The sequence below is a fragment of the Electrophorus electricus genome, chromosome 3 (genome assembly GCF_013358815.1).
Source record: "Electrophorus electricus isolate fEleEle1 chromosome 3, fEleEle1.pri, whole genome shotgun sequence".
NCBI lineage: Eukaryota > Metazoa > Chordata > Actinopteri > Gymnotiformes > Gymnotidae > Electrophorus > Electrophorus electricus.
In genome coordinates, this window is record NC_049537.1 from 14235170 (window position 1) to 14259023 (window position 23854).

General features: G+C 39.7%; 2 protein-coding genes across 3 annotated transcripts; one reads left to right on the forward strand and one right to left on the reverse strand.

The window, feature by feature from the left end:
- Positions 1-2662: 2662 nt before the first annotated feature.
- On the reverse strand, positions 2663-3748 carry cysltr3 (cysteinyl leukotriene receptor 3). The gene has a single exon (XM_027000623.2). It carries the CDS (start codon positions 3746-3748, stop codon positions 2663-2665), a length of 1086 nt encoding a protein of 361 aa, XP_026856424.2.
- Positions 3749-10970: 7222 nt separating this feature from the next.
- On the forward strand, positions 10971-19911 carry rbm5 (RNA binding motif protein 5). 2 transcript variants are annotated; one of them, XM_027000617.2, is made up of 25 exons: positions 10971-11134; positions 12208-12235; positions 12316-12505; positions 12781-12936; positions 13068-13137; positions 13753-13826; positions 14721-14804; positions 15188-15248; positions 15526-15591; positions 15679-15839; positions 16218-16315; positions 16428-16515; positions 16600-16668; positions 16769-16841; positions 17065-17165; positions 17252-17402; positions 17499-17590; positions 17775-17948; positions 18068-18208; positions 18389-18460; positions 18560-18733; positions 18829-18903; positions 19005-19105; positions 19198-19327; positions 19472-19911. In XM_027000617.2, exons 2-25 carry the CDS (start codon positions 12219-12221, stop codon positions 19595-19597), a joined length of 2544 nt encoding a protein of 847 aa, XP_026856418.2. In that variant the 5' UTR covers positions 10971-11134; positions 12208-12218; the 3' UTR covers positions 19598-19911. The 2 variants fall into 2 exon arrangements, with proteins under 2 accessions (XP_026856418.2, XP_026856419.2); XM_027000618.2 differs by having other exon boundaries at positions 18392-18460.
- Positions 19912-23854: the final 3943 nt, after the last annotated feature.

A 23854-nucleotide genomic window follows, 5' to 3' on the forward strand; every position in this document is an offset into this window, starting at 1 on the left:
TCTCTGTTTTGATGTTTTTAGTAGGAAATCTACATTTGCAACAGCTTTGGCTAATATCTTGCAGGATCAGAAATCATAATTGTTCATTATCCTACACAAATGCAATGTAGGGGCAAAAAACCCTGCACTTACTGAGTTTACGCCAAGTTTATAAAAGGTATGTACCCAATGAGCATTAATGGCTCATTGCAAATGAAAATATTCTTTGAAGGAATTGAGGAAATGTGTGGTTCTGAAGATCAGTTTCAAGCGTAGCTGCAGAAGAATGTCTGAAATGCCTTTCCTACTGTTACCTATATAATGACACTCAAAGTTTATGCATAGCAATTGTCAGTGGAAGCATGTTCATTGTACCATTCCCCTGAAAGTACCCTGTTCTGACAACTTCTTGGTGTTTATTAAGCATCCTTTAAGGCTGTGGACACCTGCTTTTCTTTATCTATAATCATGTGATCAATGTACCATTTGCCTATTTAAACAGTTTTCAGATGATATCATATCATTCTTTTGAAATTACATGAATATTGGATACTTTTTTTTTTCCAGAATTGTAATGAAGAACACAAGGTTTTCAGATAAACAGGGCAGAGGTCCTTCATCAGCAATGAATTTTGAAAAGCTCATCTTTTAATACACCTGGAATCTTATATATAGTATGACTTTTAGATACAGATTCTGTCAGTGTTCAACAAAAATCATAAAATATTGAAGCATTTTATTACAAGAGAAAATTAACATGAAATTTTAACTGCTCCTACTCTTAAGTAGTGTACTTACTTAATTCTGCCCAGGGAGGTTTTCTGACAATATGTATTATAAAAAGTGCTGTAAAAATCAAATTGACTTGGTTTTTTGTTTTTTTTTTAAATGGAGAAAATAGTCCAAACCTTAACATTCCACTAAAGGTATGTTAGTTAAAATGAGATGGCATATTGCCAGCATTTAGTAAATGGCTGTCCTGTACAGTTTTCCTCTTTAGTCAATTAGCTGAAATTGTGAAGGCACTAGAGACTGACCAGGAAGCAGCTGTTTAGCAGGGTTTGGGGTAATTATGCCTTGTCTAATAACTGCTAATTTCAGTTTCCTCAGTAAATCAGTCAGGAATGTTTGTGGAATAGACTGACACTATATTCTTTCTGTTTATCTTGTTGGTTTATTACCTTTTACCCTGACCCATACAGTGTCTGCTCTCTTCACTTCTTTTCACAGAGAAAACGTAACAGAAATCATTTCAAAAGAAGTTGGATAATGGAATAATCTGAGCAGAGTTAGGCTTTCCATATATTAGTCATTTTCCATTATGAAACTTGTCTGTATCTGACAACTGAACAATGATCAACAAAAATTTTGCTTCCTGAAAAAAACCCTGCTTCTCATGTATTTGTGCATGCTGAATCAAGATATGCTTTCAGAATTATAGTTTTATATAAGTTTTTTTTTACCCTATATGGAAAAGCTGTACCAGGGAAAGTGAATCCTGTCTGTTGGCAGAATACTGCTTGACACTGAAGAGGGAAGTTTCTGAGGCCAAATATAAGATATTGTACATTTTAAAAGCATTTTGTACATATTTTAGGTGTATTAACAGCCTTATTTATGAAAAGTAATATATGCTTAACGTAAAAACTTAAGTTACTTAAAAACCATAAAAATATTTATTTTAGTCTGGGAAACAAAAATAAGTTCAGATTTAGTAGCCCAGTGATATTAAGCTAAATTTTGTTAAATGTTTACATCCAGTAAAAAATATCAAATCATTATTGACTATTAAATATTATTGTGTAAGTAGTATAGTGTAAGTAATAAAATACTTACGAGCTAGTCCAAATACAAGTGGTGAACAGAACATGAGTTTAAAAATTATTTTAAAAAAGGAAAAATAAACACATCTAAAGTGAACAAATACACTTATCAACCAGTTTATTACAAACACCTGTGTACAAAATCTATAGTTTTTTCTTTTGCAACCCAGCAGTGACACTGACATGTGTAAAGAAAAATACAGCTCTGCTGTGAATAATAAACTTGATAAGATTGATGCCTGACACCAGCACCATATCCATTACCATGCACTACCAGGATGATGTCATTGCTTTATTGAGAATGGCTTCACATTAAATATCAGGTCAGCAGTAGGCCTGTGGTCAGAAACTGTGTCTGTATACCTTCTGTAACTTTACATTATGCACCTAAAAAAACACCTAATAAAGAGGACAGTGAGTATTCCTATTATAGTGGAAGCTGGTCTTTAGCTATAGAGGGTCCTTAGCACTATTTTTGACAGTGTAACATCTGTTCCATGGATGTTATGTTATTTTTATTTGGGAGGTATTTGATCATTGTTTTTTTGGTGTGGTTAAACTAAAAACACAAACTACGACAGCCAAAATATTACTAGTTGAATTCTTTTTACATACTTGAAAGCTACATTCTTTAGACAAATATAAAAATTCTTTCATTGCATGGTTACCACATAATAGGAATCTCTAACTAATAACAACTTAAACTTTTTAAGAAGCAGAAGCAATTGCCTCTCTTCTGGGATTTAAATGCAAAAAAGATTTATTCAAATGCACTTTCAGGATAAATTAAAATTAGATCCAGGCCATCACAGCTTCGGATGGGAAAGAAAAATGTCTCTCTATTGGTAGTGCAGTGCCCTTTACTGAGTGGCATGGTCCAGCTCGCCTTTTGGGGCCAGGATGCTGGTTGGAGTCGACACAAGGCCGTTCACCTTCTTCCTGTCTGCTTGTTTCTTCCGCTGGAGAGATAAGCGGAAGCTGTTCTCATTCTCGGAGCTGAATGTCCTCCGTCGTGAGGCCCTTCTGAAGGCTGTGCGGAATCTCTCCCCAGCGAAGTAGTACAGCAGGGGGTTCAGGCAGCTATTGGCTGAGGCCATGCATAGGGTCAGCACGGTTACATTCAACATTTGCAGCTTCAGTGAGCAGCTATTCTGCACCATCCCCACAGTGACGTGCAGATGCACCGTGCGAACCACGTGGTATGGAAGGAAGCAAAGCAGGAAGGTGCTGAGGACCAGGACAATCAGGTACACAGAACGCAGCCGCTGGTTCCGATTGGAACTCTGTACTTTCTGACTGGTGAATAGTGCACGGATGATGCACCCGTAGCATACCAGGATGGTGGAAAAAGGAATTAGGAAGCCCAAGACCAGAGCCATGTAATTGAGGTGGAGTATTTGATTCCAATTTTTAATGTTTCCAGGTTCAAAGCAACGGATCTTGTTGTATTCCCCCGGCAAGAGGAAAGGAATGCACATGAGTGCTACAAACACCCAGATGCACAAGCATGCCACACTGGCCCTACGCACTGTGACGAGGGTCTTGTTGCGGATGGGGTGCACCACAGCGATGTAACGCAGCACACTCAACCCCATGAGAAAAAGCACGCTGGTGTAGAGGTTCATGTAGAAAGAGAACACGCACCAGCGACACATCCAGTTTGGAAAGACCCAGTGACATTGTTTCATGTAGTAGGTGATACGAAAGGGCAATGTTAAGGAGAAACTAATGTCGGATATGGCAAGGTTGGTCATGAAAACAATGTTGGCTGACTTCTTAGGAGTATGTCGCAGGAACACAAATAGTGCAGCCAGATTACTGAAAAATCCCACAGGAAACATTATGATGTATGTGATGGTGTAGGCCATGCATTTGAAGTTGGTGCAATTATCACATGACAGGTTGGTTTGGGATACAATCCCAGGTGATATTGTTGAGGTAAACATATCTGAAATGAAATGCAAAGAGGATTAAATATTGAATAAATAAATAAATAAATATATATATATATATATATATATATATATATATATATATATATATATATATATATATATATATATATATATATGTGTGTGTGTGTGTGTGTGTGTGTGTGTATGTGTGTGTGGGTTTCATATGTTTTTAATGGTTTAAGTGAATTTATGGAATCGGGACAGTGATTATTTTAGGGGGATTTAAACCTATCTACCACATTACCACATAACAGTCATGAAGAATTCACTATAATGCATACTATAATGCAGCTAAACTTAAAACAAACATCAAGCTTTACATTATCTTGTGTCATTCAAAAAGAGATCTAATAAGAGAAGACAATTTAATAATGCTTTACTAAAGCAAGACGTAAGTCAGTAAGCCTAATCACAAGCTGTTAATTGTTCATGGATCTCACGTTACTGATTATGTAGTTATAGTTAGCCAGACATAAAGATCTACGGGGAAGTTCCACCTTGAGTGCCCATCTTGCTCATAGACCTATACAAAGAACAGCTTATACATCTGCAAAAAGCAGTATTGTGAATCAAAATAATAAACTTCATTATCATGATGACTGCTCCAAATCACAGAAACAGGGTGCCATTTAAACTGTACTTTATCTGAGACCTGGATTATGTTTACGCAGTTAGCTAAGAGCAATCTGAGAAATATTTGAGCCTGTGCACCGACGGCATAAAATAGTGTAACCAGTTACGCCAAACATTCCAAACAGGCTTGCAATTTTTAACAGTCAGACAGTTTAGACGTGCTCGGCATAGGTGTGGTATACCCATGTCTATAGCGTAGTACTGCTCTACAAGTCAGTGAAATAAATGAGTGGCTTGGGTGCTCACCAGTCGATGTGGTTTGCCTTACACCAGTGAATCTGATAAACCTTTGGGCTCCATTTGAAACTAAACATTTAATGTCTAAGAGAAAGTCCACCTTGAAATCTTCTTATTCGCAGCAGCTTCAGCCTCGTAGGGGAAAGTATGTTTGACGTTTCTCCTTCATCTAATGCAAATCGCATGGAAATTAGAGTTTACAGTACTGGTCTTTTATAAGGAATATTCAAATGATGGCTATAACACAGACCTGTCAGAATCCGATTCGATATCCAAACGTTCTTAATAATAAATCTTAAAAAATAGATTTCATTTGCGACTGAAATTACCGAACAATTAATAAAAACATAGCCTATTAGCTGCGTCAAAAATAGTCATGTAACGAAAAAAACTACTGCTAAACATCAAAACGGTTTCCTTCCTTTCCAAAAGATATGTTAACTATTCGTCCCTACAATCTGAACGAAAAGTGTTGCGCGCCGATAAGATGTCAGTTTACTTTTCATCGAGCAGTTGAGGAAGTAGAAAGTCTTCTGGCGTTTTTGCAAGTCCTGGCAGTTACCTCATGAATAGTGAAGAACAATAGAACTTCACTGGAAATGTTGCCTTTGTTAAGCCTCCTCCTTCTCTTGTACTACAAAACACCTATAAGAACATAAAACGTCCCTATAGATAAATCCAATTTAGGTGCGCTAATACGGAGTTTCCAGCTCCCCGGTTTTCTCGCTCTATTGGGATATTCTGAAAATGTATTCAGTCCGAATTTGCGGGTTTTGGGGCTATTTTCATAATGTACCCTGTTGGCGTATTTTAAGGGGAAATGACCACATGTAGCAGCCGTGAAAGAGTCTGAAGACGCCTTGGCGGACGTTTTGGTGTCTGCAATATCATACGGCATGACCGGTTTTGCGGTCGTCTTTTGGATTTGGTTCTTCATAGTTTGGCAATGTATGATCCTGATCCTTTGTGACTGTGACAACTGTTGTATAACAGGCGAAAATGAAAAACTTGACCCTGTAAACTAACCTACAGTGACACCCAAAACTAAGTTAAATTAGCTATTTTTACTTTATACTTAGTTTGTATTAAATAAACAAATACAAATGAAGCAATGGACGCAGTGTCATATTTTATTTAGGAGAAATGTTGTCCATAGGTGCACAATCAAACTTGAAGAAAAGTGAATGTCTTAATGTCTTAATAAATTAGTAATAGCGGTAGGGAGCAGAAATATATTTAAGGTCTTTGAAGACAGACTGTAAAATAACTGCCACTGAATGGCCATAAAACTGCAGATCACAAGCACAATCTACAGACTACGGAGGGCATCACTAGTGGAATCCTAAAGACTACAGTAAAGTCAAAACCAGTCACATTAAATAGGCTCAGAAATAGGCTGCAGTTTTACAGCCAAATGAGGCACATATACATGAAATGATAAACATCTACCAGCATTTGCTGAGGGAAAAAACTTTCCCTTCAATCTCAGACCTAGAAAATGCTTGAGGTGATTATTTGTAATGCATTGAGACTATGACCTAACCAAGATTTTTAAATTCCAGTCTAGTGGCCCTATTGCCCTGTACAAGTTTTGAATTAGGTCTGCCTTAGAATACAATATCCAGCTCATCAACTAATAATTAATAATTAAGAATTAGATTAGGCATGCTAGAACATGTTGACCTGGTTATAGTTGCAAGGGTAAAAACTGCCAAAACTGATTGTATGAGATAAGACAACTTATTTGTAACATTTGAACTACCTGGATTTTATTTTACTGGAGTATATATGCATTGTTTCTTGACACTGACTTATCAAATTATTCAGTCATTTTTTTCTTGAATTTTTGGCTTTTAATTCCACCAATAGGTTTTAGATTATTATTATTATTATTATTATTATTATTATTATTATTATTATTATTATTTACATTTCTATTGCACCATTCTCAGAAGGATGCTTTACAGACACATTTTAGCTATTACAATCACTCACGCATTAAAATCATATGCCTTAGAAACCACCTAAGATCTAAGATCTCCAACTGTTCTTCTGGAGAAGTAGCTTCATGCAAAGATTAACACATCCCATACAAGGAATTATGAAGCCATAAATTAGCTGATTATCTGTCGTGGAACGCTCCTCTCCCCGCTAGTCACATGGAACACCTGCAGTGGGACTTATTCATCTTGTTTGTAACCACGCTTTTGTACTTAGCACACACCTGTACATGATTTAGTCTGGTAATGTCTGTGCGTACTTAAACCGCAGTGGTAGTGTGCTTCGCTGTCGGTTATTGAACATGTTCACGTTAGTGGTAGTGGTCACATCGTTAATGTTAGTCGTATTCGTGTTTACGTTATATGTGAGTGTCTTTGTCTTAATGTGTGTCTCCATTGATGGAGTCTATACGTCCTACTTCTTGCCCTGCGGCACTCGGGCCGTTACACTATCTTCATTAAGAACTATAAATAAATTAATTAGGATAAGTGTCTGACTGACAGCACTTTCAACCTGTTGAATACTGTTCTATTCTAGTGTGTAGGACACACATGAAAACCATTTGAAAAAATATATATGTAGTTTTTTTATATTCACAATCTATGTGAAGCTAGTGTTTTGTGTGTGTAAATATGACTTGTCACCATTTATACTTCCAAAGAAATGGTACAGACAGAAGATTGTTGCTGTAGCTCATTATTTGCATGGAACATATAACTGTCCTTTTTAACCACCTTATTCTGGATGTTTCTGTATTTGTGTTTCTGGATTTAACTGCTGCCTTTGTTATTATATCATGAACCACTTCTTGAGCAATCTATTTGGTTGGTCTTTCTGAAGCTATTAACTTGGTTTCAAACATATTTACCTGGAGGACAGTATTTTGTTAGTATAATATAACATTTTTTAGAAACTGTAAGCATGATATTTTATGTGCTGTACCACATGGCACTATATTTGACCCACTTCTATTTTCTTTGTATATGTTGCCACTGGGCCAAATATTTAAGAGGCGCAGAGGCAATTTTCATAGTTATGTTCATAGACTGTATATACAATACAATTAAATAGTAGATATACAATTAAATAAATCAAGATCCCAATAAAACAAAATTAACTTATCATGGTAAAATTGAGTAAAAAAAGATGAAAATCTATGACATTTTAGGGCTTCCATCAAATTATTTATTTATCATGAGATAGCAAACACTGTTTTGTCGTGATAAAGGAATAATTTTATTGTGGTATTGAGAAAACAAAACCTTGTTTTCTCAAGATAACAACATGATTAATTTGATATAATCTTTGACAAACTTAAACATGAACATGAATAACGTTCCAAAAATCTCCATAATTGCAGTGCTGACTAAGACTAGTAATTCAGAATATTGAAACATGTTCTTAATGGACTAATGTTTTGTCGATTTTTGCATTTGTATTTCTGGCACTATTCCTCCTTATCTATATACAACATTTTCAAGTATTTAACAAATTTTTAGTGTCCTAAGAAAATACAGTAGAATGCAATTTGACTATGAAATTACAGTTGAACTGAATTTCTTTTTTATTTTTTCCATTTTCCTTACTAAAAAGGTTTTTTTGTGTGTGTAATGAGATGCTCTGTTGGAATGAATAAAACATACTAGGCTTATTGATTAAATACTTAATATTTAAGCATGTATTTAAAAAATATATATATATTAAGGTTCAGCATTTAAACTGTTCTAAAAGCCTGAAGCTTTTAGTCTTATTATTTCAAATTAAAATCATATTTGATGACAGTATACAGATCCAATGGCAGGAATACTGATTACAATATCTTTTTCAGTTGATTTCTTTTAGCAGAATAATACATTTGCCAGATTTCACAGCTTTTCCATCCTTCGTTCAGACTACTTAATCATCTGACAGGTATATTCTTATCATGGGCCTTAGTCAAGTCAAGTCAAATTTATTTCTATAGCGCTTTTTACAAAAAATGTTCTCACAAAACAGCTTTACAAATGTCAGAGTCAAAGCCCCAAGTGAGCAAGCCAAGAGAGACAGTGGCAAGAAAAAACTCCCTAGAGCATGAGAAAGAAACCTTGAGAGAAACCAAGACTCAAAGGTAGGGCCTATCCTCCTATAGCCGACAACAGTCACCACAATAGTAACAATATAGACAGTAAGGAGCAGAATAAATAGTGAAAGAAAAGAAAATTAGTTTAAAAAATGCAATTAATGTCTAGTTCGGTTTTCTAGAAGTCCTAGTCTGGTCCAGATAGTCTGCACATGTCCGTAACCCATCCCGAACGAGAACGTCCATCAAGGGCAAAAGAGAAGCAGTTGGCCAGGGTGGAGGTGTGGTGGGCTACAACAGGGGAGATCAGGTGGTGGTGAGTAGCTATGGCAGCTTAGACGGGTTGAGGCTCAGTAACATCGGGATATCAGGTGTACCTCGGCAGAAAGAGAGAATAGATTATTAGGCATGTCCAAGTACGAGGGTATGTAAATTAGGAAACTATAATTTGCAAAGATGCACTCCAGCAGATCTGTCTGTGGCAGCATAGCTAAAAGGATAGAGCCAGAAGGAGCCATAGGCATGAGCACACCCTGGAACATCAGCACTCTGCCGCTCTCAGCCAAGAAACTTGACTGACAAAAGAGACGTGAAGTGACAGCATCATAATATTCCAGTTTTCCATAACTTTCAATGGCCATATCTTAGCTGCCCATACTGATAACCTCAGCAGCATTATGGCAAGCCTCAATATCATATTCCCCCATTTTCAAAATACACAGTTCATGAAGATCAGAGTTCCAGGGAAATGTCAGATTTCCAAATGCAGACATATTCTAGAACAATGTCCAGTTTGTGCTAGTCCCCAGGATGGAGGTAGTCTCCTGTCTTGTAGAGCTCTGGTGCATGAGACATTAAGAAATGTTTGGCATGATACAAGTCATGGCCAATGCCCCTGGCCATAGCATGGCTGCTCCTCATTCTTAACAGTGTCCAATTCATCCTGTACAATAAGATATGCATTAAAATGAATGCATTCTTAGTAAGATGATCTCAGACGTCTGTGTGTTTAAGAGAGTGAGCACTTACTTGAATGATGCCAAGAAAGCATAAATGAGACAGACCCTTATCAGCCATATCACTGTTGAAGTCCCCTGCTGACTGGAACTCCTGGAATAAGTCTTTCCAGTACTCTACACTCTTTCATCTTTCTATGGAGCATGCTATTTTCTTCCTCACATAGAAAACACTGTAATCTGTTAGTGTGTACATTCTCAGTGCCAATATGATATCCAATATGATTATTTTTGCAGATTTTTGTTTTTCAAACAGAAGACCTCTGGTTAACGCAATCCTACAGTTGTGCCTCTCTGAGTCATCATCTGGCATGTATGGAGTCGCCCAGGCCTTCGTAGCTGTTCAGCAATGTAGCTGACGATGAGGTCAAGTTCACATTGACAGCGACGAGCCCGGTAAAGCTCGAACCTGACTAACCACCTTCTGAGATCACGCACACTAACGTGTATATTTTATTTAGCTCCGCGCAAAGCTGTTTCAGGTTCCGTCAAGCATTCACTGAATAAAAAAGTTTTACGTGCTTGTGAATGTATTCCTGCTCCTCTGACACTGCAACACAGAATGTAATTAATTATGTCGTCTCGAGGAAAAAATAATGTTTCGTTTTCTTTCAACCTCAATAAAGTTAATTATCACGAGAACACGTTTATGTTGTAATAATGAAATAAATAATTTGAGATCTCCATAAAACAAATAAAACTAACTCATCACGGTAAAACGAAGTTTTAAAAAAGAGCGAAATATTTGGCTTTTTTGGACTTTCGTAGTATTGGTACTATTGGCAGATTAAAAAAATTATTGATGCCGAATTTTAAAAATCGTCAGTACTACATGTTAGCACTAATGATAAGTTTGTAAAATTCCTTTTAGCTTATTTTCATTGTGCTGTAGTGATTCATATACTAATATATGCTTTTGCTAATCCATTTTTCATTTTCAAATCCTTCCCATAAAGAACATCAGTTTATACACGGTCTTAAATGTATTAGTTGGTAGCTAATACATTTCCAAAAAAAAGCCCCAGCAGGAAATTGCCTGACCTATGCTTTTAAATATGTCTGACAAGCAATTTTATAGGACTAGGTAAACTGATTAAAAGGCTAGAAAATGCCAAAATTTAAATATTAGCTGTTTGGTTGCATTTTAAATACGTTCCATCATAAACGATGTGATATATTAAGACCACTTCCAATACAATAGCTACTTTTTTGTCCACCTTTTCTTGTGTACTTCAATACCCACAATGCGTCAAATATTCTGACAGGAATTAATTTCCAAAGCACTCTGGGAAAGAGAAGGCTGCAGTAGACCATTTTCGTGCCCAATGCTGTATAAAGAAGACGCAAAATTTAAGATTTCACGGAGAAGCAGTTTACTTAGCTAGCTTATACCTTTAGAGGTACATTCGACCTTACTTTGCACTCTAGTTGGTAAGTGAATGTTGCGCCGCAGATATTTTTCTTCATTTAAAGTCGATCGGTTATGTTTTTCGGTCCTTCAAACAACAAGCTCCTTGTAGCTAGCTAACGCTAGCTATGGGACTCCATTTTGGTGTCAAAATCACGCTAGCTAGCTAGCTGGTCGACCAGCAAATTTGTTCCTGATATAATACTGCAACTTTTAAATAACTCTTAGTACAGTTGGTTTGTTTAGTTTAATAAAAAAAACGTTCATAGTTATGCTAAAACGTCAAAGACATTAAGTTTGATGTTACCCAACTGGCTAACTACATTACGCTAACAATATTTGCTGCAATGTAATCATAATAGAGCAAGACTGGCGTCAGAGTTAAGTTGGCACCATTTCTACCGCTTGATTTCTTTACACAAGGGCGAATTTCGGGGAATGGACGCAGTTAGGATTATAGCTACCCATCATAGTCTGCCAGTTCAGTGTAAAACAAACGTTCGCTTTCTCAAGCAGCAGCTAGCCTAGCTAGCCAGCCAAGTTACTCTAACCGAAGTCTCCGCTGTTCCCCAACCCCCATTCACGATTTTTGGGCGACGAACGAATCGGAGCTCGAAATTTGCCCACGTCTGGTTATTAATAGCGCAGGCTTAGATTCTATACAGCCGTTCGCTGGCTAGCTAATGTTTTCCCCCCACATAACCTTTCAACGAAGTCTTTCGGTTTAGTTAAATGGCTGAAGAGTCGACAATGTAGAGGTTATGCATATGAACTACACCATGTTACAGCTGTAGGTTTTCCAAGAAATGGTTAACTATTGAAATGCTGCTGGTATAGCTTATATGCGAGGTATAAACCTGGTCTTGGAAATGTACGCAGAACATTTTAATATAGGCAAAGTTCTGGATAGTAATGTATGTAGCTAGCTAGCTAACATGCCCTTTAGACACGACACTAAATCTTCTATTAGGAGAAGGACATTCTGCCTGTTATTTCTGCAATATTTTACTAGTTAGTTAACCAGCTGGGTTATTTTATAAAGTATCAATATCCCTCTTTGCTATATATATAAAATCTCCTTTTTCTGCCTTTCTAGGTGATACGGAAATGGGTGCAGATAAACGGTGAGTTCTTTGTGTGCATGTCCACAGCATTTGTAAAGACAGTTTGTGGTGTGTTGATCGTGTTTGTTCATTTTGATCAGGGTTAGCCGTACAGAACGCAGTGGCAGGTATGGTTCAGAGCAGTCTCGTGATGATGATCGGAGAGACCGGCGAGATCGTGATGACCGTGGCTATGACTCTCACCGCTGGAGTGACGACCGGCGTAGTGAGCGATATGATGGGGACAGAGGGGATCGCAGCGATCGATATTGGGGTCGAGACAGTCCTGAGGTTTGGGCTTACTAATGTGTTCAGTAATAATTAGGGGGAAAAGTAGGCTAGTATATAATGGATTACTATGATGTACAATAAAATGTTTGCATATTAAAAAAAAGTGAAGTTTTGTTCCCTCCCCATCTTTTCCTGGACGTGTTATGAAATGAGAAACATTACAGCTCTTTAAAAATGTGATGGTTTGATTTCATTCCATTTGCTTCTGTTTTTACTAGATGAAAGTGTTAATGTTGAATCATTTGCAAAGAATAACACCCCCCCCCCCCCAACAGCGAGGTAGAAAGCGTCGGAGCAGTGACGGGTCTGATGATGGGCATCACTCAGATGGTGAATACTCCGAGCATGAATACAGGTGTGACCCAGCTGATGAGAAGGAGAGCAAGACCATCATGCTTCGTGGTCTGCCTGTCAATACCACAGAGGCTGATGTAAGTAACAGAATCTGCACTGTCCCTGATAATTTGGGTCTTTAATTCATTATCTGAATTTTAATTTGTTTGAGATTTGAACATTCTCTTTTTTCCTTCTTTCTTTCTCTTCCTTTGTGTTGCTTCCTCAGATTCGAGCCGCGATAGAGCAGCTGGAGGGGCCGCAGCCAATGGACGTGCGCCTGATGAAGAAGAGAACAGGTGAGACCGGTGTACCATGGATCTGTTCTCTCCCAAACCTGTGACCACTGGGCCAACCTGCTTCTGCTTTAACGCCTTTTGCCATAGCAACAAATTTATCTGACTATTCTCATAGCTGTTTCAGTCAAATTTAGATGGTTCAAGCTAAATTTTCACGAGGAAGCACTGAGGTAAGTTTTGAGTTCCTGCGGTAACCTCAAATTTAACAAGCTTAGGCAGGTGAGGTTACTTGACAGAAATATTCAGCATGTTGGTTGAGCTTTACTATCTGATAAGGACCAAAATGCATTGGAAGAAATTTTTCTGTTAGCAAAAAGCTGAACACTAAGTTAATATTCAGAGAATATTTAGATTTGCGTACAATATATAGGATGATAAACTGTTTGTCCAGCTATTTGAAACTATCAATGCCCTCATTCCAGGTTCGATTTTAAGAGTAAGCTGTGGTTTCAGGGTTCTGTTGCTATGGCAAAAGATTTTTCTGGCACCCTCCTGACCATTTGGCTTCTCTGGCTAGGGGGGTCACGAAGCAGTTTGTGACAGAGTTTGAATGTTATACCACTGAACTATTAAGACTAACACGCCTCCCGTCTGTATATCTGAATGCCTCTCTAGGTATAAGCCGAGGTTTCGCCTTCGTGGAGTTTTATCACTTGCAAGATGCTACCCGATGGATGGAGACCAATCAGGTTGCTTCCTAATCACCAAGTTTAGCTTTTACCCTGGGGAATGATGCAATTTGAATAGAAAAAGAACCAGAAATTGCCACCCCAGCAAACAAAATGGACATAATTGGACCCTTCCCCTCCCTTTTTCGAAGGCATGGTGTGACTTGAAGAGGGGCATTTTAAGACTTTTTTTTTTTTTTTTATAAAAAGACCGATAAAACAAATTTAACAAATAAATGGTGAATGACGGGTATTGCCATAAAAATCGTAAAACCGTACAAGAACCAAAAAACTTTTTTTTTTCTTCCTTGTAAATATAAAATGTTGTGGGAATATGTGTGAAATCAAATGAGTAAAGTAACATTCAGTCAGTATAGTTCTGAAGAAGAGATCAGAGTCTGAAGAGAGAGTGCTTTCAGAACTTTACACAGATTTGGAACAATACTAATCTGAGTAGTTTTGAGTGTGTTAGGACCTAAAATAACACAATGGTAGATGTCTATAAATTGGTGCTAGGGCAGTATTTTTAAGGGATAAAAGGCTGTGGTAGAAAACATTCTGTGATAGCCTAACATTTCATGGCTTGGGTTCTAAAGGAAATGTTTTATCGCTTTCAATATTGACTGAGATGGAAGTCTTAAGTTCCCTTAAGCCGAGAGATCTTGTGTGGAGTCTGTACCTCGTCCCGAGGCCCTGAAGCTCTCTACCTTTTACACTCTGCTCCGGCCCCATCCGGATGCTCGGGTCCCAAACAGCATGAGCACACCCACCCACCCACCTCACTGACGTATTCGTACACGTTGAGTCTTCCTGGGCGAGCCTCCCCTAATCCGTCGTGGCTAGAGTGGTTGTTCATGGGCTTAAGTTAAGTGATCTGGAACCGAAATAACCCCTGTGCCTGTGTTCCTCTTGCAGAAGCTGCTGACCATTCAGGGCAAGAGTGTTGCCATGCACTACAGCAACACCCGGCACAAATTTGAAGATTGGCTTTGCAACTCAGTAAGTTGTAAAGTATCCCCATTTTTTTCCTCCTTTCTTGTTTCTCTCTTTTTCCATTGCTTTTCTTGATGTCTTGGAGACTGTAGGCATGCTAAAATGGCTTAAGTTGTAGCCGTCATAGGGTGTATATAAAGTGAATGCTTGTCCCTTGAATGAAGGCAAGAAGTAACCCAAACCCGACTATGTCCAACACAAATGGTCACAAACAATTCAATTTAGAAGGAAGGTTGCATTTGGCACTGTTACCTCGTGCTTTTAATATTCAGAACTGGTGATCGTCCTCCATTGTAAGTATGCTATTCAGCAGGCCTCTGTACTGTGCTTATCACCCGATGCACTGTAGCAGAGGTATACATTAAAAAACTGTGACCGGTTGCTTGCAGTGCGGCCTGTACAATTTCCGAAGGAGGCTGAAGTGCTTCAGGTGTGGCGCAGCCAAAGCAGGTGAGTAGCTCCTTACCTGGGAAGCCACTGCCTGCACGCTGCATCTGAACGTCCCTCTCAGACTCCTCTGTGCACCCGGAGCAGGGTGGGAAAACTGTGTGGAGATCCAAATGTACAATTGGACAACATGCCTCCAGCTAGTAGCAGATCCATTTGTTTAGCTGTGACAGGTGAAGAGGCGTTATGCTAAACCTTAAAGCCCGTGCTTTCTCTGCGGAGCCTTTGCAGTGTTCTGCTTCAGAAGGCTAATGGAGCCTTTCTGTGCATTTCACCATAGACACAGAAATCACTGGTACTACTGGAACCACAGAGACCCAGGCCAGCGGGGATTACTATGGAGACAGTAAGGGTTCATTCCCATTTTAGGATAAAGATGAGCCAGGAATAAATGCACAAATGTGACTGCATCATGACTGTATGTGTCTTACAGCAATCATCCTGAGGAACATTGCCCCACTCTCTACTGTGGAGGGCATCATGGCAGCCTTGGCACCATATGCCAACCTGTCAGCCAGCAACATCCGCCTGATCAAAGACAAGCAGACAGGCCAGAACAGAGGCTTTGCCTTTGTCCAGCTCTCTTCTCCTCTGGTACATCAAACCAGGGTTCATAAATTCCCACCGATTACCTCCAGTCAACCTCATTTACACCAGATGGTCACACAGGGAGTTTGACTGCAGTGACAGCAAAACACACAAACACGTGGCTGATGACTAGTGACCAATTTGGTATGTCCAGGGTTGCAATGTTTATGATGTTATTCAGCAGAGGAAAAAGTAAAATAAACAAGTCGAGAGGGTGGTGTTGTTTGTGTGCAAACCAGTGTACTAGCTTTAGATTAGGCAAATTAATAAACAATTTTAACTAATGTGCTTCAGGTTTTATCTGCCATTAAACTGCTCATTGTCCCCACAGTTAAGTTTGTTTGACTAAACCATGCCTACTCATGGCTCTGTTTGACTCCACAGGAGGCATCCCAGCTCCTGACCATCCTCCAGGGCCTGCAGCCCCCGCTCAAGCTGGACGGGAAGACCATTGGAGTGGATTATGCCAAGAGTGCCCGGAAGTACGTGCTCCCCGCTGCAGCTGGTTGTCATAGTTCCCACTGTGCATTATACCCTGGCTTGTGAGCTGCAGGTTTCTGTGGTGGGGGGGATAACCTCTCTTCCCATTCTCAGGGACTTGCTCTTGCCGGACGGAAACCGCATCAGCGCTTTCTCTGTAGCCAGCACTGCTATCGCTGCTGCTCAGTGGTCCTCCAGCCAGGTCAATATCCTGAGCCGATTTCTGTCTTTGCATCTCTCCCTCGTGTCCCTGCTATACCTCTGAACCCTGTGTGCATCTCAACAGCCACAGCAGAGTGCTGAACCGGCTTCAGAGTACGGCTACCTACAAGAAGGCTATGTGCCTTATTCTCAGGTTAGGAGGGCTTTCCTAATTGTTGCATGATGGCAGGAATCAGTACTGGCTGTTTTATTGGTCATGCGAAGTCTTCACCTAGTTGTTTCTTCTGTTGTAGGAGTATCAGACCCACTTCCCACAACAGCCAGCTGGAGCAACAGACCCATCCCAGGCCAATGGCATCCTCGGAGGTGGGAGATTTATATATTTAACTCGGTCTCAATTAGAAATGATGAGTATGTGTGGCAATTTTGGACTGAGACGTGTGTTTTGGTTACAGAATAACTCTAGCCCTGAAATGGTTAATTTAATCAGATTAAGAATAAACTGCAAATATCATCATTTGCTACAGTCTGTAAGGCCAGGCAAGGGAGTAAAAAACAAAAAAGGAAACCACCATTTGTCTGTGTGTAGCCGCTCCTGGTATGAAGGTGCTCCCCACTGCTGGTCCAGTGGTTATCTCTCAGGGTGCTCAGGTTTATCAGCCCCACATCATCAGCCAGCCTGTCACGCAGGTGAGGTTCCAGCCGCCACGCCGCTCTCCATCGGTCGTGGGCCACCGTTCTTTCACCGTGGAGTAAATTTGTGACCTTTTTTTAAGGCTTTGCAGCCGATGCCGACTCCAGCAATCGCAGTGGCAGCCACCATCTCAGCTCCGGCCACTCCCGCAGTCATCACGGCGCCTGCTACCACAGCCCATCCTGTAACCACCACAACCCCACCTACAGCTCCTGCTCCAGTCACCAAAACCGGTGAGGGCTCAATATGCCGCAAGCAACGATGCTGCCCTGTGCCCTGTAAAGTTACACGATGCTCAGCGTTTTTCTTCACTCTCCTTTTCTTCCTAGCTGTCCCAGATACATCCACCTACCAGTTTGATGAGTCGTCTGGCTATTACTACGACCCTCAAACAGGCCTCTATTATGACCCCAACACACACGTAGGTCACCTGATGCATACACTCTCCTGTAATCAGATTCTCATTCCAGGAACAGCGCTTAACTGATTTTAGAAGGCAATTCATTAATACGATAAATAACGATCAGGTCAGGAGCATCTGCACTGCCAGTGATCCCAATCAATGTGGGTTTGTTGTGGTACCTGTGTGGGTGTGTGTCTTGCAGTACTACTATAACTCGTACACGCAACAGTACCTGTACTGGGACAGCGAGAAACAGGCGTACGTGCCCGCAGCCGACTCCGGTGGCAACGCGCCAACGGCTGCTGCCTCTGCCTCTGCCCCTGCTAAAGAGGGCAAGGAGAAGAAGGAGAAGCCCAAGAGCAAAACTGCCCAGCAGGTCTCATTCCCTTCATTCCTTATAGTACATGTCTAGTTATGGGTCACATTTGAGGAGTGTAAATGTACTGAATCGATGTGGGGTGTAATCTTTTACATGTCGATATCTTGGTTCATTAGATCGCAAAGGATATGGAGCGCTGGGCAAAGAGTCTGAACAAACAGAAAGAGAACTTCAAGAGCAGCTTCCAGCCCATCAGCCAGGAGGAGAGGAAAGAGGCCGCAGCTGCTGACGCCGGCTTTACTCTTTTTGAGAAAAAGGTGCCTCGCGCTCAGCTCACTTAGACAGCTGGATTGAAGTTAGTTGTCTCTGTATTATGAGGCACTTTTTTTGACTGAAATGGCAAATAATACTATATATTTTTCTTATACTCCGATTTTAAAACAGTTACTGTGCACTGGTTGATGTAAACCTATATGAATCGCCTGTAATCTGTTTAGCAGACTACTGGTTTGGAGAGGCTTGTCTCAGAGGCAGTGAAGACTACGGAAGAGGAAAGCTCGTCTTCAAAGGTTAGCCGTGGCTTGCTCGTTCAGCATCTGCGGCTGCTCAAGAAACGTGTATAACCCAGATTCACTTCCCTGGTGTGTTAATCCTGCCCTGTCCTGCAGGTGGCTCTGGTGGCCGCCTACAGCGGTGACAGCGAGCCCGAGGAGACCCCTGAGAGCGAGGAGAAGGACGACAAGCTGACAGACTGGAAGAAGATGGCCTGTCTGCTGTGCAGGAGACAGTTCCCCAACAAAGATGCCCTCATCCGCCACCAGCAGCTCTCGGACCTACACAAGGTACCCGTACACTTACCTCTGCTTTTGCACAGAGCTGCTCAGCCTAGAGCACCTGGCTCATGGCACGGATGTTTGCTGCCTTTGTCTTCCCTCAGCAAAACCTGGAGGTTCACCGACGGTCCAAGCTGAGTGAGGCGGAGCTGGAGGAGCTGGAGAGGAAAGAGACTGAGGTTTGGAATGTTGCTAGGCATGTATGAAACTGTAGTGTCTGCTTTAATGAAGGCTTTTTTATTTGATGCCTTGCCATTGTTTGAACTCTTGTCATTGGCAGATGAAATACAGGGACAGGGCAGCTGAGAGGAGGGAGAAGTATGGCATCCCTGAGCCCCCTGCACCCAAGAAGAGGAAGTTCACTCAGCCTACACCTGTAGTGTAAGTTACAACTGCACTGCTAAATACTGTATGATATTTTCACCAAGTGTTAAAAAGCTCCTCGTCATTTTTATGATCTCTCTGCTTGGCAGTAATTATGAGCAGCCCACTAAGGATGGACTGAATAGTGACAACATTGGTAATAAGATGCTTCAGGCTATGGGCTGGAAGGAAGGCAAAGGCCTTGGGAGAAATCAGCAAGGCATCACGGCACCTATTGAAGTGAGGCTCTGTTCTGTCTCTTATTCCACAGGTTTAGGATTGCCATGTTTACCATGAACACTTTAGGAATCTAGTTCTTGCAAGATGGTGCTGGCTAAATCAGAACGGGGTGTTTTGTTTTTATTTTTTTTAATCTCTTTGCAGGCTCAGTTGAGAACGAAGGGTGCGGGTCTGGGTACTAAAGGCAGTAATTACACACTATCAGCATCAGACACCTACAAGGATGCAGTGCGCAAAGCCATGTTTGCCCGCTTCACGGAAATTGAATAATACTGTCATTGTGCAGGCAAAATGTGGCATTGTATTCACTGCCTTGTCTTCATAACTGAAGTATGGATCTTTTGTCAGATAAGAGGTTATATATATATGTGTGTGTGTGTGTGTGTGTGTGTGTGTGTGTGTGTGTGTGCGTGTATGTATATATGTACAGAATGTCTTTGCAAGATGTAAAATTGGGGGGTGGGTTTATGGGGTTTTGTTTGGGTTTTTTTTTTTTTTTGCCACCCCAGCACATGGTCAGAGAAATGTAAAGTTTGTACAATACCCATTTTGTACATAAAAGAATAAATGAGATGTCAAACCAATTTGCGTATTTTACAAATGCTCAATATTCAGTGTTTTAAAAGCTAAATTATTAGAACATAGCTGACTTATTTGATGCATTTTGAACAACATAGTTATTGCCTCAGAGCAACAATTTGCTCTATTGTTTTGGCTGCAACTGAAGAATATATTTTGAAAAGAGTGAGTAGTGGGAGATAACTAATATTCCTGTTCCTTTTTATCTACTGAAAGAATTTAACAATCCATACCATGGACTGGTGGCCAAGCAGTGAGAATTTCACCTCCAGATAAACATTCCTACAGGTGTGACTTGTGAATGTATATGTATAGAAGTTTTAGCAGAGCACAATAATGTAAAAGTTCTAAATATAACTGAAACAAAGTAGGTCATTGATACTGCTGGGTGCACTGCAGTGTTTTTAACAGCAGTGTTTAATTATAAGAATGAGATTTGCATTTTCACAAACTGGATTGTCAGAGCTGAGGTACTTGTCAGTTGCTTGCTGCTGTGAACAAGAAATTGCTGTGCTGTTAAACAGAGAGGACAGTTCCTGATGGTTGTTTGTTAAACATTTAAATTATGGGAGCTCTGTCATCCCAGAATGAGTTATTTTCAAGCCTTTACATGTTCCTCTAAAGGAGAAACATCAGGATTCTGCAGCAACTCATTGAGCTTGCTCTGCCATATAAATAAGGCTTTTATTCCCATGTCCCAGGCATATATTTTGTTTTTTAGTTCTTGACATGGGAGCTGGTTGTGCATAGAGCTGGGCTGAAGGATTGAAGCTTCAGAAACTGCACCTCCTGTACTGTAGACCTGAGGTGTTGCTTCAGCCACGTGCGAGTAATTTCAAATGGTCTAATAGCACTTATTTGCATTTGTTAACGTCTTTAAACAGAGTTTCCCTGTTTTCAGTGGAATATCATTCCATCTGTTTGGCTGGTCTACCGGAGCTGTATGCTGGTCAACATAATCAGCTAGTGTGTGTATGCAGCCTCTGTCTTTAACACGCCCAAGTTTCTCATCTTTCTTAGCCATATCTCACACATAGTAATGGGTCTGTACCATCTCACGTCCCTTATAAATTTGACCTGGGCTTTCATACATGCCGGGCTGTTCTGTCAAGAAAGAGCAAGACATTACACCATGGGTATGTAACACTGACATGAGACTGCATTTTGGATTACAACCAGATCTATTAGTTTGCACAAGTAAATGGTATTTGTTGAATAATTTAATTATAGTTTTGCGCAGACTATAGAACTAAACTGTACAGCATGTTTTTCACAAACCAAATCCATTGCTTAAGAACATCTACTTGAATAAATAATTCAGTTCTCCCTTTCACTAGGTAGCTTTTGTGTTTCTTTCCTTTACTGGGCCATGAACAACTCCCAGCATGCCCTAACGATTTTCACTATCAACTGCCACCTGGTCAACAGCATCCAGACCATCATGGACCTCCTCCTGTCTTCTGTGCTTATCCATCTGTGCCACTATCTCTACACTGCTAGTAGCATCCCTCTACATGGCATTTATGCTTATCTACTGGCATGCTGGCTGCACCAATATCAGTGGACACCCCTATATCTATAGCATTATTGACCTCTAGTGGCAGCAATGCTCATACTGGCAGTTTGTTTGTTGGGACTACCTTTTTTCCACTTTGTATTATGGAACCTTCAACTTCTGAGAGAGAGGAAGGAGGTGTGGTGGTGGGCGAATGTTCGGGGTCATCCTGTCTCTGACTTGGTGTTTTCTCTCGATTCGGCATCAGTGTTTGAGACTTCGTGTAAGGAAGTGCTACAAGAGATCCTATAGTCTGGGAGAAGATATGTGGTTATTGTGAGACTATGTCTTGTACCACCACTAGAGGTCACTAGGATTCTGAATTACTTCAGAAGCGAAGAACAAGGAGAGTTCACCTTCTGATATAATTACTTGTAGTTTTATATTTAACACATTTTGGTGCATTCTTTGATGATGAATGACCAAAAATAGTGCATAGTGGCCTGTAAAACTAATGCGGCAGTAATCCTGGCAGTCTCACATTTGTGTAAATCATGTGTAAAAACAATTTCCAAAATGTTGTATCCATGGGTAGTAGTACGATGTCCGACATGCCAGGATAAGGGCACTGCTGCAAGCATAACGAATGTCTATCTGTTTCATCAGAGACTCAGAGACACTGGCATGTGTTTGTGCCCCTTGAATGTGCACAGTCACCAATGATCATTTCACTTAAGGTCTATGTATAAGGGCACCGGAGTCACCAATGTAGTGTTGATTAGTTCTGTCTGACCTCTGTGGGTACAAGTGTTGATTAATTCTTGATCAGTACTTCATGCACTGAAGCTAATTTTAGAGGTTTTTTATAACTTGATCTGTGTGGATTTATTTTTGAATAAAATTCAATAGAAGTAGACATATATGTTAGAAAACTTGGTTCTATTATATACAAAACACACTGTTACATACCCATATATATACATGCACACACACCTCTATCACTACGGCCCTCTTCTGCTGTTCCTACAGCACTACTGTGTCTGATTACTGGTGGTAGGGTGAATTATCTTGCTGAAAGGCCATTGCCATTAAGGAACACCGTAGCCATAAATGTTTAGGTAGGCGGTATGCGTCATAGTAACATCCACATGACTGATCTGCAAGCTGTGATGCACTTTGTGTTCTGATGCTTTTCTATCATAGCCAGCATTACCTTTTAAAGCAATAGTTCAATTGGATTTTTAAAAAAAGTCAACATCAGGTTTCAGCAATTTCAAAATAAATTAAAATAGCAATTTTATACTATTTATTTACTTTAAAACAAACCTTGCTATTCTGCAGGTTTGCTTTGTGTGATCAGTACCTATGAAATGTAGGGTATGTTCACATACATATGAAATTGGTCAGTGAGTCAAATTGGTCAGTGATGTTTTGTATTTATTTTCATACTCTCATATATATATATATATATATATATATATATATATATATATATATATATATATATATATATATATATTTTTTTTTATATATATATATATATATATATATATATATATATATATATATATATATATATATATATTTATATATATTTATATATTTATATATATATATATATATATATATATATATATATATATATATATATATATATATATATATATATGCATTCATTTCATGTATTCATTCATCCTTTTGAACAGTGTTTAAGAAGAGCATCCCTCCCTGGACTCCCATGGTCATGGTCTATGCATGTTTCAGAGAGAATATAAGTATATGGAGAACACAGCGGTAGTATTATGCATAGTATTTAAGTCTTATAAAAATGGGAGGATACACTAGTGAAAACAGGTGAGAGAAAAACCTAACCAAAAGACTAAATAGGGAAGGCAGAAAAAGTTGAAGAAAGAGTAGACTAACTTGGTCTGTTTGACCACTAATACAATTATAAACGAGTTTTAAAAATTGCCTTTGAATAAAATAGCCTCTGACTCTGTCCTCCAGGTTGTGAAATTTCACTTTTATTTTTATATCCTTTAGCCAAACTACTTGTATGATTAAGCATGGCCATCAACTAGAATTATCATGTCTCACTGCTGCTTCCGCCGCTCATCGAAGGCTCCTGACTGGTTTGTCCAAGAACAAAATTGAAATGAAATTGGTGCCAGACTAGGATGGTAATGAACAACCAATTGAAAACTCATGAGCGTCAGAGTCCTCATCACAAGGATGCCTAGCACTGCTAAAACAAACCAAAACAGGCTAAGGACAAAAGTACATCACTTTATTAACTCACTTTATTAATTAATTGGCTTCCAGCTGCATCGGTGCCAACCTTTCAGTTCATGTAACTCTGAAGCAGCGTGAAGAGAATAGACCTGTAGAGATGTGATGAGTTTCTCTGTCCAGGCTTGTGAATGTGCTGTGCGCTCTGAACTTTAGTCAGTTCT